We start from the raw sequence: 16501 nt of genomic DNA on the forward strand, positions 1-16501 counted from the left end.
TAGTCTCTCTGCAACCATTTAATGCAAAATTAAAGTCTAAACTTAAGACAGATTAAATGAATAAATGCATAATTTAGATTTCTAAAAGTGTGGCTCATACTTAATGCATTATTATATGAGGGCTGGAGACAAATATTTTCTAAATGGGTGACATTAAAAGAAATCGCTACACAAGCTGTAGAAACAAATACCATGATACTCTTTGAATCCACCCCAACACAACTTCAGCCCACCTTACCATTGGTTAAAGAAGTTCAAATAGAGGAAAATACGCTCACTTTCAGCTTTATTAGATTTGAATACTGTGCTTAACCGCCAAGTACAGACTGGACTTCACTTTGGATAAGAAAATAAAAATGGAAACAAAAAGAAGAGTGAAAGCACTTACAAAAGAACAAAAATGTATTTTCTTGTTTAATGATTAAAAAAATATTTCTTTGCAAGACATTACACAAAATTCTCCTAAAGCTCCCTTCACAGAGAGGCATCAAGAGAAGAAAACAAAAAGGAACGCCACCATTTTCACACTGAACTGATGACTGGTGTCAAGTAGATGAGGTAACTGTTTTGTTGGAGAAAAAAAAAAGGCACAATTTACAATCGACCGTGCCATGTAAATTCACGTAATAATACCAATAATAATAACAATATAATTATTATTGTAATCATAATAATAATAATATAATAATAATAACACCATCATAACAGCAATAGAAAAAATATGCAACAAAAATACAGACTGAATTTTATCTTACAAGTAATATTCCAGCCCTACTGTATTGCCTGGCCCATCAACAAAAAAACTGGCCCGTTTAAATACTGCAGTGTCCTCATCCTTTGCTCACAAGAGTCCAAGATTTACGGTGGTATCCAACCACTGGCAAGGGGCTAGAATTGTCCGGAGTGGTCAAAGTATTTGCTCTGACCAGTCGCCTCAGTTTTGAGGAGCTGCAACAAACTATCTGACGACCAGACATGACACGCACAGTTTCGAGGGGCCAATGCAATCGTCGTGGCAGAAAGCGCCACAGCCCTGGCACATGATCATAGCCTTAAGTCGGCAGGAACACTTGAGAGCCACTTCTTCTGCAGCACTGTCCGCAAATGCCTGAATGCTAAGAGTGGCGCTCTGGCCTCCACCACTGCTGACACTCACACGTGGCCTTAGCTGCAGCACACCATCAGCTAAACTGCGGGAGAAGCCGCTGCCATCCACCACAGACACGTTAGCTGTGTAACTGAAGCTGGATGAGGACCCTCCGTTGCCACCACTCTGCTGCAGTTTTGGTAGCTTGCTATATAGCTGGTAAGGGAGACTGGAGACAGATGAGGAAGGGGAGGAGGTGTCTGCTTGGCGGGCATATGGATTTTTGATTTGTTCCTTTTTGGCCATTCTGACAAGAGACATTTCCATATTTAGCAGTCCTTCCATAGCTCCACCACCTCCATGAAAACTGTCCAGAGGCTCCTTTTTGGTTATTACAACAGAAGTATTGCCACTTATAGGAGCATGTGAGTTTTTGGTCAGAGCTTGTTGGCACGAAGGGCGTGAGGAGACTTCATTCTTTACTGTAGCTACAGGAGAGAGCTGTTGCTGATATGTCTGATGCTGAGGTGGTTGGGGTTTGCTTGGGCGCCAATTAATCTTAACAGTAGGTACAACCTCAGATGGACAAAGGTCGCCATGTGGAGGTGAGAGAGCATCAGGTGCAGTTCTGCACACGGACTGGGAGAGATTGTTAGGATGCTGTTGAAAGCCAGCTGACCTCTCCTGAGTTTCACCTCGTGGAGGAAGAGGTCCAGGGTGCTCTTTAATGACAGCGGATTCATAAACTGGAGCATTCTGAGAGTTCATGTCCATTGAGGTTCTAGCAGAGGAGTTTGATGGAAGGGATGTTATGACCGGTACTGCTCCTGGGGGCACTGCACCACCTGGTTGTTGAGAACTAAACTGAACATGAGCGGTTCTTGGGCTAGCTTCTTCAAACAAACATGCCATTCGAGATGGAGCAGAACCCGGTGGGGATGAACCAAAGTTTCGACCAGGTCCAGGAGACACTCGAACGGATGGGGATTTTTGTTGGAAGTCAGAGACACCAGTTTCTCCTCCTGACTCAGACGGGCCTCTAAAACGTGGTCCCAGATTTCTTGGAGGTTGACGACTGGCTGAGTTACCTGCAGGGGAACCTGGAAGTCGATTAATTTCCAGCTTGCTGACTGAGTGAGGCTGGGGTAAGACCTTCTCTAAGGGTAGGCTGCCTTGAAGAAGTTGGGTGACAAGAGGGTTGTTGGCCTCTACAGAGGAAACTAGTCGAGATGAACCTTGAACTCTTCTGCCAACTGGAGGACCTGCAGAATTTTTAAAAACAAAATCTTCTCCAGGACCTCTGTTTAGAGGTTTGGTGTCATCCTCTGTTGAAACGAACAGCTTTGCACCATTGCCATTATCATTTAGCTGTAGATTTCTGCTTTGGTCCCTCTCTGCCTGTGCCAGGTAAGCTTGCACTTGGGCTTGTGAGGGTGCAGTGGTAATCTGTTCCTGAGCATGGTTTATAGCATGGGGATGAATTGTATGCTGCTTGTGGGAATGAATGACTGGCTGGTTTGGCATACCATTAGGGAAGCGAGCCTGAATGACAGTTGGGGTATGGTTGGGATTGGATATATGGGCCTGTATGACTGGTTGCTGGTGCTGAGGAGGATTCAATATTGATGAAGTCAGTCGAATTGAGGTCTGGATGACAGGTTGATTCTGTGACTTTGTATTCTGAGCATGCATGCCGTTACTATTCATCTGGGTTCCATGCCAATCCACGGATTCATCCTCTGGAGTTTCATTTTCAAAGTCAGATGCCGTCTCTGTTGAATCACTGTGTGCTCCAGTGTCTTCCTCGCCAGCATCACTTGGTAGACAAGGTAGAGAGCCTGATTCATATTTGCCATCAGCATCACTCCCTCCATTCCTATGTTCTTGTAGCATCCCCTCTCTCATGGAACGCTCTTTACTACTTTCTACCCATCCATTTCGGGCTGTAACAAATGTCTCTTTGGGTATTTTCAAGTCTGAGCCATGCTGGATAACTCCAGTTTTCCCTGGGTGAAGCTCACCACCATTCTTTTCACCATCCCAGGGTTGAGAAGAAGCTGCCAAGGTCCTGATGACATCCACACCCTGGGCACCAAATCTTGGCAGCGAGTCTGGTATAGAGGTGGGCACTAAAGAAATGGCATCATTTGATACTGAGGTGCAAACAGGAGTAGTCGTTCTACTCTCACTGGACTCATCCTCACCTCTCCCCTCTTGGTGACTACAAAAAGACTCAGGTTCACTTGGCGTAGGCACTGGGGTGTCTAAGGTCTGCTCAGAGGTTTTATCGCTTGGGCAGGCAGTCACCTCTTCCACACCACAAATCTCCTCCACCTGGTCCTGGGAAGCAGGACTGTCGGTTGCAGGTGGCGATAGCGTGAGTGTTTTCGGAGACTCTGATGTTGGTAGAGATGGGTTTGAAGACACAGAGGAGGGAGAGGGTTCAGTCAGTGGGGTGGAGGTTTGAGGCCTGTCTGCTGAATCTACACTGGACAGCTGTAGTTGTGCTCCAGACGAATGAGAGCTCGCAGGCGATTCCTGCTCCTCCAAATCAACTCTTCCTCCTCCTCGTCGTCCTCCTCCTCCTCCTCCTCCTGGTTCAACGGGACCTGGGTGCTCTCTCGAACGCCTCCCGCTGGAGCGATCCGGTATCCCAGTACCACCCCCCGGGCCGCTCCCCCCAGGCCCTCCCCCATCCCCAGAGGCTGCAACAGCAGCAGCGGCTTCTCGCTGGGCACGGGCTTGTTGTGCACGGGCCTTGATGTCCGCCAGGGTGCGCGCCCCTGTCCCAGAGCGCCGCGACCCTTCGTTGGGGGGGACGATGCGGGGACAGATTTGGTACGTTGGCGGCCCCTTGACCCAGGGCGGTTTGATCCGGGAGAGCTGTATCTAGGGAGTGGGTAGAAGAGAAACATGCATATGAGATAAGGTTTACATTCATGGAGATTGTTTTCAACTACATAGAGGTTTACAAAAGTCTAATAAGAAAAAAAGATGTCCAACATACCCGGATTGGCGGGACCTTGGGCTCCTCTGTTGTAGGTTGTGGCTTTTCTGAGTGCACACAGTCAACTGTGTTACGAAAGGACTGACGCTCATCCAGCCGCGCCCTTTTCTCGGGAAAGCTGGTGAAGGCCTGGGACTCGTCTGGCCTCCTCTTCTGCTCCTTGAGCTGAATTGCCGGACTTGATGTGGCGGGACTGGCTGCGGGGCTGCTCTCCCTGCTGCTTGCGCCAGTGCCTGCTGTGCCAGTGGTAATGACTGAAGCCCCATCATCCAGCGGGTCGGTGGCAACAGCAGCAGTGGAGGAGGAAGAGGAAGAAGAGGAGTCTGAGCTTGCGGCAAAAGTCTGTCTGTCTGAGGCAGAGGAGGGAGAGGAAGAAGGTGATGATGATGATGACGTCGAAGAGGAGGAAGAGGAAGGAGAGGAGGTGGATGCAACAGCTGGTTCAGGTACTTCAGGCAACAGCCGTGCGGAGGCTTCTGGTTCATCGCAGGTTGAACTTGTGGATTCTGGAGGCGGCGTGGGTACAGGAACGGGGGAGGGGACTGCCTCTGCAGAGAGGTTCTCTTCTGGAGCTTCCAGTCCAATATCTGTTTGGAGGACCACCTCTTCCTGAACTGCTCTTGCTTCAGGGACTGGTGATTCAACTGATGGCACAACATCTGGAGTTGCAGTGCTCTCTGTTGTTTCTGCTGGAGGTACAGCTGCCGTTGTATTTTTGCAAAGTGAACGGCGAGCTCTACGTCTGAGGTCAGCCCGTGAACGGCGTCTGATACGGCCTTCCCTGCGTCTTCTTCCAACACTTCGCCTCTTGGGTGTAGCCACTGTAGCAGAATCAGAGTCTAGGACTGCACCGGCAACATCTCCAGCATCGCTCATTGTGAGCTTTAAGGACTCTTCTCTTGTCAAGCCAGACCTAAAAAAAAAAAACAGAATAAGATATTTTAATTCAACATCAACATTAATAAATCACCTTAAGCAGCTTAAGTAATAATTCTGAAATTAAAAAAAAAAAAGAAAAAAAAAAAAGAGCCTTTTGAACCTTTGGCCATGGTACTCCTCAAAGAACTTCTCTTTCCATGCTTCTACTTTCTTCTCTTTTTCCATCTCTTGCCTGAAGCGGACCTGCATCTCATGAGTGAACTCGCCTTCAAGAATGTAAAAATATTTCCACTTTATCCACCAATATAGTAAATTGCCTAAAGCCACTTGTCTTGGTCAGTTTCTGTCATATTTTCATATATTACAGGACAATAGTAAAAGACTCACCCTCAGCTAGACGCTCTTTCCAGCTCTGAGAGGCATGAGTGAAAAATTCATTATTAAGGGCCGAGCTGCTTAGCCGAGCAAGGCCATCGGGGCCAACCTATGCATTACAAGAATGAAAATTGGGTGAGAAAAAAAAAAGAACATTTATACAATTGTAACCATTAAAAAAAAAAAGAATTCTGTAAGTCTTTAAGAATTATACCTGTCTGTCCACCTCTGGTAAAAGCTGGAGGAGTTGCTGCTGGGAGTGAGAGGGAAAAGCAGCAAAGGTGCGTGTGTTGATGAGAGCACGAATGTTGGTGTTGACCAGGATGGAGCCAGGAGTCTCAAAATCCACCTCCACTCCTCCTCGATTCCTTTTCATGGGACCTGCAAAATACAGTCTTACATTAGACACATAAGAACATTTCTTCATGAGACCTAAGAATGTGTGCACAGAAGGGACATATTTAAGTAATATCTTAATAGCGGACTCTGGTTTAGATTCACATATATTTTGTGTATAATACATATAAATATATGAAGTGCTTGTAAATCTGTATAATCGGAGGGTGTTATAGCAGCAATAACGAGTCTTATTTTAAGTTTACATGAGCCATTGATCAATCCACACCGCTTTTACATTATTATTAGGTGAACATTACATCAGCTAATGCTGCAATTAACTAGGGCTGGGTATCGATTCAGATGTTCCAATTAGATTAGCAAGCTCAAATCGATTCGATTTCGATTCTTGATTGGATTCTCGATTCAACTCAATGAATATAGATTTAATACAAATACTATGTTTATAAAAAAAGAACAGTGAACATAAGTTTACAAGTGAGTAATTAAAAAGAAATTAAGAGCCACAAACCTGTATATTAAACTCTTTTTTAATTTTAGGTACACTTGGGTACATTAAAACAGAACCCATCTCTACATTTCAAATGCATAAAATGTTAAATACAATACAATTTTGGTGCAACGGTGCTCAAAAATTAATCAGAGAAGTATATTATACAATTTTGTTTTTAAGTATATTTAGATATATTTATTCTAAAACATAAAAAGGATATTGGATGATTTTCAACAATTTTCAGTACACGACAAGCTTTTCTTGCGGTTTTTACAGTTGTCATGTGTGCAGTTACTTTTCATACACAAGAAGCATGTTCATACCTGGACACAAGTGGTTGCCGTGGTAACGAACAACAATGCCTTTTATTTGAGGAAATCTGTTTATAATATAAGCTATTAGGTTTTAATTATTGGTCTTGCGCTGTCTATAGACGTGCTTAAGTGAACGCTCAAGTTTAATACAAGGATCATAATGCAAGGCAAGCATTCGCATGCATGTGATCTATTTTTAGCGGTTGTGCGCTCAGCTGTGGGGGTGTTGCAACGTCTGGGTGATGTCTCATCAAACGGTTCCGCAAATTTGTAGCATCACTACAGCATTTCACCTCAGCAATACAAACGGCGACAACGCACCAGAAGCCACCATTTAAGCACTGAATTAATGAATAAATAAATAAATGAATGGCAGGCCGCGCACCTCTCACTCCTTTGTAACATCGTGCAAGGCAAATAAGAGGGTGACATCTAGTGGACAAGACTAGTAATTAGATTTACGTTAATCTTATGTTTAATGTTTGCGGAAATAAATATGAAAAAAAAAGAAAAGAAATCAATTCATTGCCTTTGAGAATCGATTTTGAATAAACCACACTAAAAAAAAAATTATTAATCGAAAAAAAATGTGCGCCCCGCCCTACAATTAACCAAAATCATAATGGACATAAGCACGCTATAAAACAAGTCTACAGTGAAATTATCTTAGCCAGAGTCTACAGAACAAAACAAGGTACACTGACACAAACACTGACAAAAAAAATTAGCAAAAGACAAAACCATGGTTTGACCTCTGCTAGACTAATGAGGTTTGAAAGTCAGGTCAGGTCAGGTTTCTATGAGTTTGTCCCATTTACACTCAGGTAAAAGCAATAAAATGAGCTGAAGCAAAGGAATAAACATTGGATTCCCAACTTATATACACAGATATCGGTCCCTTTAATTTTAGAAGCTTAATCAGTTAAGTAAATTTCACAATTATGCACGTCGAGAAACCAGGATGACAAAAGAGTCACATAGCAACCTATGCCCTTCATTCAATAGCATCAGGACAAAAACAAACAAACATTCTACACAATATTTTTTTGCATGCACCCATCCACTGCAAATAGTAAATGATGAAACTAAATGGCCTTAATTGCTGGTTAGAAATAACTGACTGGGAATAAAGTGAGTAAAATAAAGACTGAAACATTTTCATTAGATTAACACAAACTTGTTAGCTATACACTCACTCAGTGTAATACCTGGGAAGAAGTTAATTATTGATGTTGTGGGGGACATTGGTGAGCAAGGGGCTTATGGGAAGTAATTAATACATGGGGGTCCTTGGTTTTCATCCTCTGTACCTGAACGAAGACCACGTATGCTCTTGAAGTGCTGGGTGCGTTTCCAGCCCAGCTCGGAGCGGGTACGGAGAGTAGGGCCTGGACCCCCCCTAGAGCCTTCCCTGCGCCTCCCCGCTGCTCCTGAGGGTAAAGGTGGGGGGAGGATGGAGGCTGGTGAGACTCTCTGAGAACGAGTGAGTGTGGGTAGGGCAGCTGAGGCATGAAGGCTAGTGGCACTAAAGAGGCCAAAGTGACAGGCATGTGCGTGAAACACAAAAAGTCAAAGGGACGGATATCCCAAGGCACAGAGACAAAGAGGAAGAGGGGTGAATGGATATCTCTAAGGCACAAATGCAAAGCAGATATCCAAGGGGAACAGAGCAGGGCTGACAGGACAAACCAGAAACACTGCTTTCACACTGAGGGGTATTGACGTTCAAGTGACAAAAATGTCAGTGGCTTCAAGAAAAGATGCTGTTTTTAGTGCAAAGTTAACCAAGAAAAAGAGGAGGCGGCTGTCAACAGGAGGGAACTGTGGGAAAACAGCCCTTGAGGAGACGGCACTATAAATGATTAGAGTGTGTCAATGTGTAAAATTACAAACACTGTCAGGCCACTCAGATAAAGAGCATCCACAGTCAGAGGAAGCAGGTATACAAACCACTGCAGAGTGGGGGGTGGGGAAATACAGAAAGAAGAGGGGGGTGAAAAAAGTGAACAAGAAAAAGAGCTATTATAACCTGATGGGACGTGTTCACCGTTGACCTTGAGAGGAGTGAGCACTACACGGGGCATCATCACAGCTTTCTTCCTCTGTCTCCCTGACTGTAAGAGATGGGAGAAATAATCATGAGCACATATACACGGGTCCTCCGCAGAAATGGAAGATAACAGCATGCTAAGAGGAGAATTTAAATGGAAATGTAATGTCTGCTAACATTTGAGAATGTTGTTAGGATTATTTAAAAAAAAAAATGTATGCAGGTACAAAGAAAACAAAAGGAAAAGACAGGGTGTAACTGTCCTGGAGATGAGTGGGCATTTTCAGTTCATTCTCTATGGGAGCTGAGCAGCTGGCCTGAGCAGGGGATTGAGGGATTAACAAGTGGTAAGAGCATCGAACTTCAGCTTTATGCAGAAAACGTTCAACTTTATGCAAATGAGAGGAAAAAAGCATGAAGGCAGTAATAAGTTTCAAAATCTGTTGATTAGCACTGGAGTTTCTTGTGGAGTCAGTGCTTAAAATCACAACACACATGTACTGCATTTACTGAAAATGATCAACCAAGCAAATTATCTGATATATTAAAATCAAGAAATCCCTGACCTAAACGATTCGCAAACAGAACAAAACGCCTTTGTCATGAGTCATGACTGATGTTGTCAGTGTTATCTGTGGGGTTTTCTTGATCTGACTCATAACGTCAACTTTCTGCACTTCACTAATGACTCATTTTCACATACTGACGTCATGTATTTATCTGCCTTCCTGGCATAACTAGTGATCTGAAGAGGAGTTGAGTGCCGTGCATAAGGATGATGGTGAGATGGAAATCCATGCTTGGAGGGCCCTGCATGTTAAAAATTAGTTATGATGGTGATGGTTCATTGTAAAGGTGAAGTTAGGCACTGCAGGTACCTGTGAGGAGCGACTGAGTCTGGTCTGTGGTTCTGTGGAGCAAGAGGCACTGGAGGAAGTCTCGTCCACAGAGGCTAGAACACAGAGGAGGAAACGAGCAGAACATCCATCAATAATTTTACCTCAACAATTTGTGTTAATGTGATAGAGAAAAAAAAAAAGAAGAGAGTGTTTCTACTTATAGTTACTCATTAGAAAGACTAGATTCAATAATTAGTATCTTACTACAACAAACAGCAGTAAAACATTTTTAATTTAATCAGTAATTCACTGCAATTTCTTATTGGTTATTCACCAACACATGACATGGGCATAAGGTGAACACTTCCGAGTCCCTTATTATTGGCTGATTGTTTGGTAATGGGAAGGGGAATAATCATATTAGGCTGTATGCTGATCCCCGTCTTTCTTTTCCCAAATTTAACACACCTTAAAATGATAATTAAGACTTGTGTTATACCATTTTATAAGACTTTTAGTGAATTTGATCAAATGTTAGACATTTTAAGAACCCATTGGAACCCTATACGAATGGCAGCTACTTCCTGAGAAAAATAAAAGATATACAATATGATGCAACCATATTAAACGTTCACATACAATTTATAATTAATGATAGGTAGTATTCAGCATATACTTTGCAATAGGTATGCAAATATTCTATTCCAAAAATATATATACTTTTTTATTGCCTTGTGCAGAAGAATAATAGATGCCATAAGATTTATATTTAATTATGGAAAATGCATTTTAAATGGGATAATAGTAAATACAGTCAATGTCTAGAATCATCAGGCTTCAAAATAACATCAAACCACATCTACCAAGGACAAAAAGAATTCCTCTTCACACAAACATGTAAAACAGAGCAAATGTGAAATACATTGTCATTTCCAGGCATAATATTGAATGTATTTTTTCACGCCACACACAAATACATGTTCTAAACCACTCTCATCTAGGTCACTGCTGGATGCGTCATGTGCTGCAGTATCCATGGCAACACACACATCCAAAGCAAAAAAGAAATCAATGTCTCTCAGGCACTACATGCTTCTTAAGCTCAGGGTATTTAATGCTCATCACCATTTTGAATCAAAGCTTTTCTTAAAAATGAAAAGATGGGGCCTCTACTTTTCAGCTCTTTTATACGCTTCCTTAATTTATAAGCCTGTTCCACTTACTGGAAAAGAGGCTGAATGAATCAATTCTGGGGGGGAAAAAAATTTGAAGAATGAAGTCCACACACCATCATTTTCACCACTAGCAGCAGCCGTCTCTGTGGAATCACAGCTTTCCTGCTCTGCTCCTTCAACTGTTGCTGTGGTGGATGCTGTTGGAGTGCCAGTACCATCTCCAGACTCATTCGCTGTTGAGCTCTTTGTCCACTGAAGTGCATTTTTCTGTAGACGTCATTGGGTACATACAGACACAGGACATGTAGCTTTTTCTATGCGAGTATTAGAATCATAATCCAGTAGCTAAACACAGGGTTCCTACACATTTTCTATTTCAAAATTCCATACTTTTCTAGACTCAAATTTCCAAACCTCTTTGTTTTTGTAGACCATATTTAACAAATGGTTCAAACGGGATTTTTTCAGCTTTCTATTTGGTATATAGTACGGTCATCTGTAAATATTTCTATTTTTCGTATTTTTTTATTGGTTCATGAAGTGATAGCACATATTCACCTCTGATACATCAGTTTGATTAAGATGATAGTTTGCTCCTTTATCGGTTGCTGTTTTGAGTGGCATTTGAAAGAAAAAAAAAACATTCTTTTAGTGAAGTTCAAGAGAGACTCACATATGATCATGAAAATGTGTGCCATGAATTCATTGAGTTGTATTTGACAATCACTAAACTTTTTGCCAGGAAAACACTCTCCTTTTAATAAACATTTATTTATTTAGAAATTCTTAATTTCATATTTTAGAAAACTGAATACATGCAATTGTCTAGAAACAATTAATTTTCCATCCTTATCCAGACCTGGAAATTACTCAAAACAAATTCCATATTTTTCCAAACTGTGTAGGAACCCTGAAAACCAGACTGAAAGTGGTTGAAGCATAGAAAGAATGCTAGAAGGTTTCACAGATTCTCTACCTTTAGGGTAAACAGACTCATCCGTCCAGGCAGCTTGAAGAAAATACTGTTCTTCACTCTGTCTCCTCTGACCTGAGAGTGGAGCATGGTGACCAGGCAGGCCAGTGGAGCTGTGCCGCTGAGGGAGGATGAAAGAGGGGTAGAAACGTATAAGTCTCACTCAAGTAAGAAAGATTAAACTGCTAATGGTAAAGATGGAACATATAGAGCAGTAAATTCATCTTACCTTCTATTTTGGGGAGAAAATGTTTTGAGAAAAAGAGAAACACAAAATATCCCATTATAAAGATACTCCAATAAAGCCAGTCAATGGACAGTATAAAGAAAAAGCACTCATGCATGCTTTAGATGCGTTTCCTTGTTCATATCACGGCTCAAAACAGAAACACAGTACATTTATGTTTATGAATTATTTATACCAGACCTCATTTCTTTCAGCCCCTTTGTTTGGATGACATGCAGAATCTGTTTGGGTGTCATTGGGGCATCAGAAAAGTTCTCCAGAACCTGCAAGAGATCAAACAAAGCACATTTAGATCAACAACTTCTCAATTTAGTATGACTATTTAGTTCGACTTTTTTCACACTTAAGAAAAAAAACCAACACATTTTTAAATGTATGATTAGTCTATTAAATGGCCTTCGGTGTAATTAGGCTGGTTTTGGGTTTATCCAACCCCCATCAAATGCATTTCTATGTGGATATTTACATTACATTCAAAAACAGCCAGACATAGTGCAACTGAATGATCCAGAGAGGTTTTTAAAATGAATATTAACTTATTTTAAAAACACACTTGGTACAAGAGACTCAAAAACAGTTGATCTGAGACTGCCAAAGACGTCCACCTGTATCTGTATGGAGGCAGTAGCAATTTAAAGAGGATAAATCAAAAAAGACAACCTTTCAGTGAGGGTTTTTACTGTTAAATCTGCTTAACAGTTTAAGCACAGCAATATCCCACCTTGCCAATTACAATACCATAGCAAGCAATTCATACTTATTTTAAGACCACCATGCCAGTTTTAACAGAAGCACTCAGCATTCTTATTTTAGGTCCATATTACCGAGGTTCTGCACAATGTTTCGGCAAGCATAACATCGAACTGCAGCCGCTTGACACAGCAGAGTAATTCCAGACGTACATGACAGGCTTTTAGTCTATATGAAAAGTAGAAGGAAAAAAAAAAGACACTAACAGCTAAAATTATGTAGCATGTGTGAAGGAAGAACATTATTCACAGAAAATGTGGAATGGGGGAAGGGTGCATTAATCATAACAATACCATATTAACATTTCTCTCCCCATTGATACGGAGCAAATCATTTCAACCCTGTTCTGGTGCACAAGAGCAGGTAACCTTCTAACCACTTGGTTGTTAAAATGGGAAGCAGTGAGCACTGCTCAGCTGAATGTAGAACCAAGGACATTGAAACAGGAAATGGAAGAGCACAAGCCATGAAAGAAATATGCACTACTAAATTAAATTATAAAACACCAGGTGCACTTCCTGCAAGGAAGCAGGCGCAAAAAACGTCAAGCTGTGAGAACTACTAGGCCAATGTCAAGACAAACTTCCTAGTTATTTATAACACAGTCCTGAAAAGGCACCAATGCTCGTGTGTCTGTAATGCAATTGAAAGGCGCGGCACATTTATGCACTGCTTCTGTTGAGTTGTGCATTGTGCCAGCCTGGTCTCTATTCCTCTCACTCCAGCTGATATTGAGTAATATTATGCACTACAATAATTCATAAAGCAGACACTATTCCTAACATGTATGCATTTCAAAATGTGTGGCTTAGTATTCTTGAAATTATGATGAAATGGAAGTAGTGACAGATCTCTTCTTAAGTACTGACATGCAGCTAAGTGAAAAATGTAGGGAGAGTACTACTATCCATCGGTTGTTGACTGGATGGAGGTACATCTGAATGCAATCTTGCAGTCCATTGTAAGAAGAGGCAGATAAAATCATTAAAGAAGTCTGCCATTTTGATGGAACATCAAATTATGACTGACTGAAAATTATGCGGTCTTTTTAAAAAAAACTGGAACATGCATGGATGAAGAGTTCACAATAAGATCAATAACATGCATTTACAAAACAGATATAGTGAATTTTCATTTTATGCCAACTTTAAGATACAGATCTGGAGATGTCTGAAGCACTGGACAAATATCTTGTGAGAACTAGCTAAGACTAAATCTGAAAGATCGAACAATCATCATACGGTATAAATACACAACAGACTAGGCAAGGGGTTAAAGTTACAAACACCTCGTGGCACGAAATGACTCTGAAGCTCATTTAAGTCTGTGACGTTTCTCTCGTTCCCAAAAACATAACATCCTTTACCAGAGTATGCAATATTAAAACAGCCACAAAAAACAAACCACATCTAGCATCAGGACTAATGAAAACCAAATCATGTTTTTAAACACACCAAAAACAGCTATACACCATAACGGTCACCCGAAGGAACCATTGTGAATGACCAGAAACACTAAAATAGGTGGCCTGCTACACATTTCCTATTGCAACCAAGTGTATCACCAAGATGATCTGATATACATTGGCCTTGAGCCTAAGTATCTGGTTGCATCTGACTCCCAAAGCTGCCATTTCAAATGGCTGCTTTGTTTCAAAGTCATTACATAATGCTGCAATGCTCTTTGATGCTCCTTAATCACTCATACAACTAAATCGTTTAAAAGACCTGATCGTCCTATAATTAAAGGAACTTAAATTCCATTCAGTTCCATTAATTGCATTCAAAGTATTCAGTAGATTTGGTTTTGAGTGTACCCTTGTGCCCGCATCTCCCAGAGGGCCTGTCCTGTCCCATTACTAAAGGCGAGGAGCTGGTAGGTGACTACTCTTCCTGGTATACAGACATGCCCATACCTGCTTCCCAAAGCTCAATCACTGTGTGGGCTACCTGCAAAAGAGTCCACAGTCCTGATATTTGTTTAGTTGGTATAAGTTGAGTTGATAATATTCTCGGATTTTGATCATCAACAATACTAAAAGTAAAACAGACATCTGATATTAGATGTGTTTTTATTCAGATTTGGCATCACATTTAATATGAATTACAGGTTCTAAACTGTGACATACATAATCATAGTAAATGATAAAAACAGTGGTTGTCTAGCACATGGGATCCCCGCCCAAAACGACAACACTTGAGTTGAGATCTACTCTTACCAGATATCATGTCTGTAGCTTCATCCAACCTTTCTCGAGCTTAATCTCAAACTAGCCATAAACCAAACAGCAGAAATTACCAAATTCAAAGATTGTCTGGTCTGTTTGGGTGGATCAAATTCAAGAGTGGAAGCTGTTATGATCACCTAGAAAAGTAGACAAAGACCAGGCAGACATAATGATTAACCATACAAAATGTATCAAAATAAACCAAAAACGCTTATGAATTCAGGTGCACGGGTGGATTTTGCCTGCGACACCGTTTCTAACATAAGGTCTGATAAGGGAGAGTATTTTATTTTATTTGGTACAGTCTCACAACATACAGTTCTGTTTCTACTAAAGCTGTTTATATCAAACCTAAGCTGAAGGTCTATAATATAATATATATATATATATATATATATATATATATATATATATATATATATCTTAAATGCCAGTCTTTGCAACAATATTAGACACGTTTTCCATATAATTTGCACCAAATGCAACAAAGAAACCATGAAGATGCAGATCATATAAAACAAGCATCTTCTCAGAAGCATGAACTGCAGTATGTGTAATTCACATTTAACATGTAATAATATATGCACTACTGAACAATTTAATACACCCATGGACCACCACTGTGGAGAATAAAGGAGAAACCCTCTTATCATAATAGCAGATGCATAGCTATTGTGTCTTAACACGATAAGAGACTAACTTATTCGTTTTGTAACGGTATACAAATACAAAACATTAACATACTCAATGCTCCTGATAAATTTAATTTTCGTATCCATAACTAACAAAGGAGGTCAATTGATTACGAACTGGATAAAACAGAATTATGGCCTACTATCTCAGCTGCTGCTTAAAACAAACAAGAAGCACAAATGAGTAACCAAGACACACATTTGTTAAAACTGGTCTATAATAACAGGCAAAGATCCCACTCTGAGTATTTTCAGCATTTTATTCAGCTCGCTGAAAGCAGCCCCTGCAAACAAAGGGTCAAACAGGCAGAGCTGCTAATACGCTAGGCTACCAGCAAGGGATCTTTCATTCAAATGGGACACTAGAAATGTAATACTTATGTTGTCAATGTAAACACAGGCACCGTGTATTAAGTCAACGTAAATGTAAAGGCCGGGTTATGAAACATCACACACTGTCTATAGATACACAAACAGCAGCGGTGGCGCCTGAATGTGTCCAACCCGACAACAGCTCGAGCCCAGCGCGACACAGCTTTGTTCGAGGCTCTCGCACAACACCCCTAACCCTACGCACAGGAATTAAACCACTATAAAATTCACAAAAATATTAATATATTACCATACGAGCTGCCTCTGCCCACGTGCGCTCCTTCTTTCTCTTCTGTTTGTCCTTCATGTTGTCGCGCGGGTGCGGATTTCTGCAGCGGATATGAAACGTGTGCGTGATAAACGGCAAGCCTGCTAGCGTGCTAGGCTAGCTGCAACACCAAAAGGGTCTTTGATTCCTTTTCACCTCTACTACTTGCGTAGTCGTTCCGTTTAAACTCTCACGCGTTTCCGTGAAACGGTTTGCCAATAAAGCGATCGGTTGTTGCAGCAGCGGTGGTGGTCCAGACTCCAGGGAGGTTTTTTTTGTAACGTCTCACTGGTCAGATAGTGGTAAACACAGACAGGGCGCAGAACAGGCGAGCCCCAGCAGCTTTTGGCATACTGCAGGAAATCCTCACTTTGGAATGCAAGACGAGGAGAACAC

The 16501-nt window shown here is 41.4% G+C and overlaps 1 protein-coding gene across 1 annotated transcript; it reads right to left on the reverse strand.

Moving 5' to 3' along the window:
* Window positions 1-816: 816 nt before the first annotated feature.
* Window positions 817-16289, reverse strand: asxl1 (ASXL transcriptional regulator 1). The gene is given in 13 exon segments (XM_079802373.1): window positions 817-3976; window positions 4095-5007; window positions 5134-5239; window positions 5361-5457; window positions 5563-5729; window positions 7823-7942; window positions 8542-8626; window positions 9441-9514; window positions 10690-10843; window positions 11553-11670; window positions 11972-11973; window positions 11976-12059; window positions 16088-16289. Coding segments are annotated over 13 exon segments (4995 nt in total). The 5' UTR covers window positions 16145-16289; the 3' UTR covers window positions 817-958.
* Window positions 16290-16501: the final 212 nt, after the last annotated feature.

The sequence above is a fragment of the Gobio gobio genome, assembly GCF_949357685.1.
Source record: "Gobio gobio genome assembly, chromosome: 21".
Classification (NCBI taxonomy): domain Eukaryota; kingdom Metazoa; phylum Chordata; class Actinopteri; order Cypriniformes; family Gobionidae; genus Gobio; species Gobio gobio.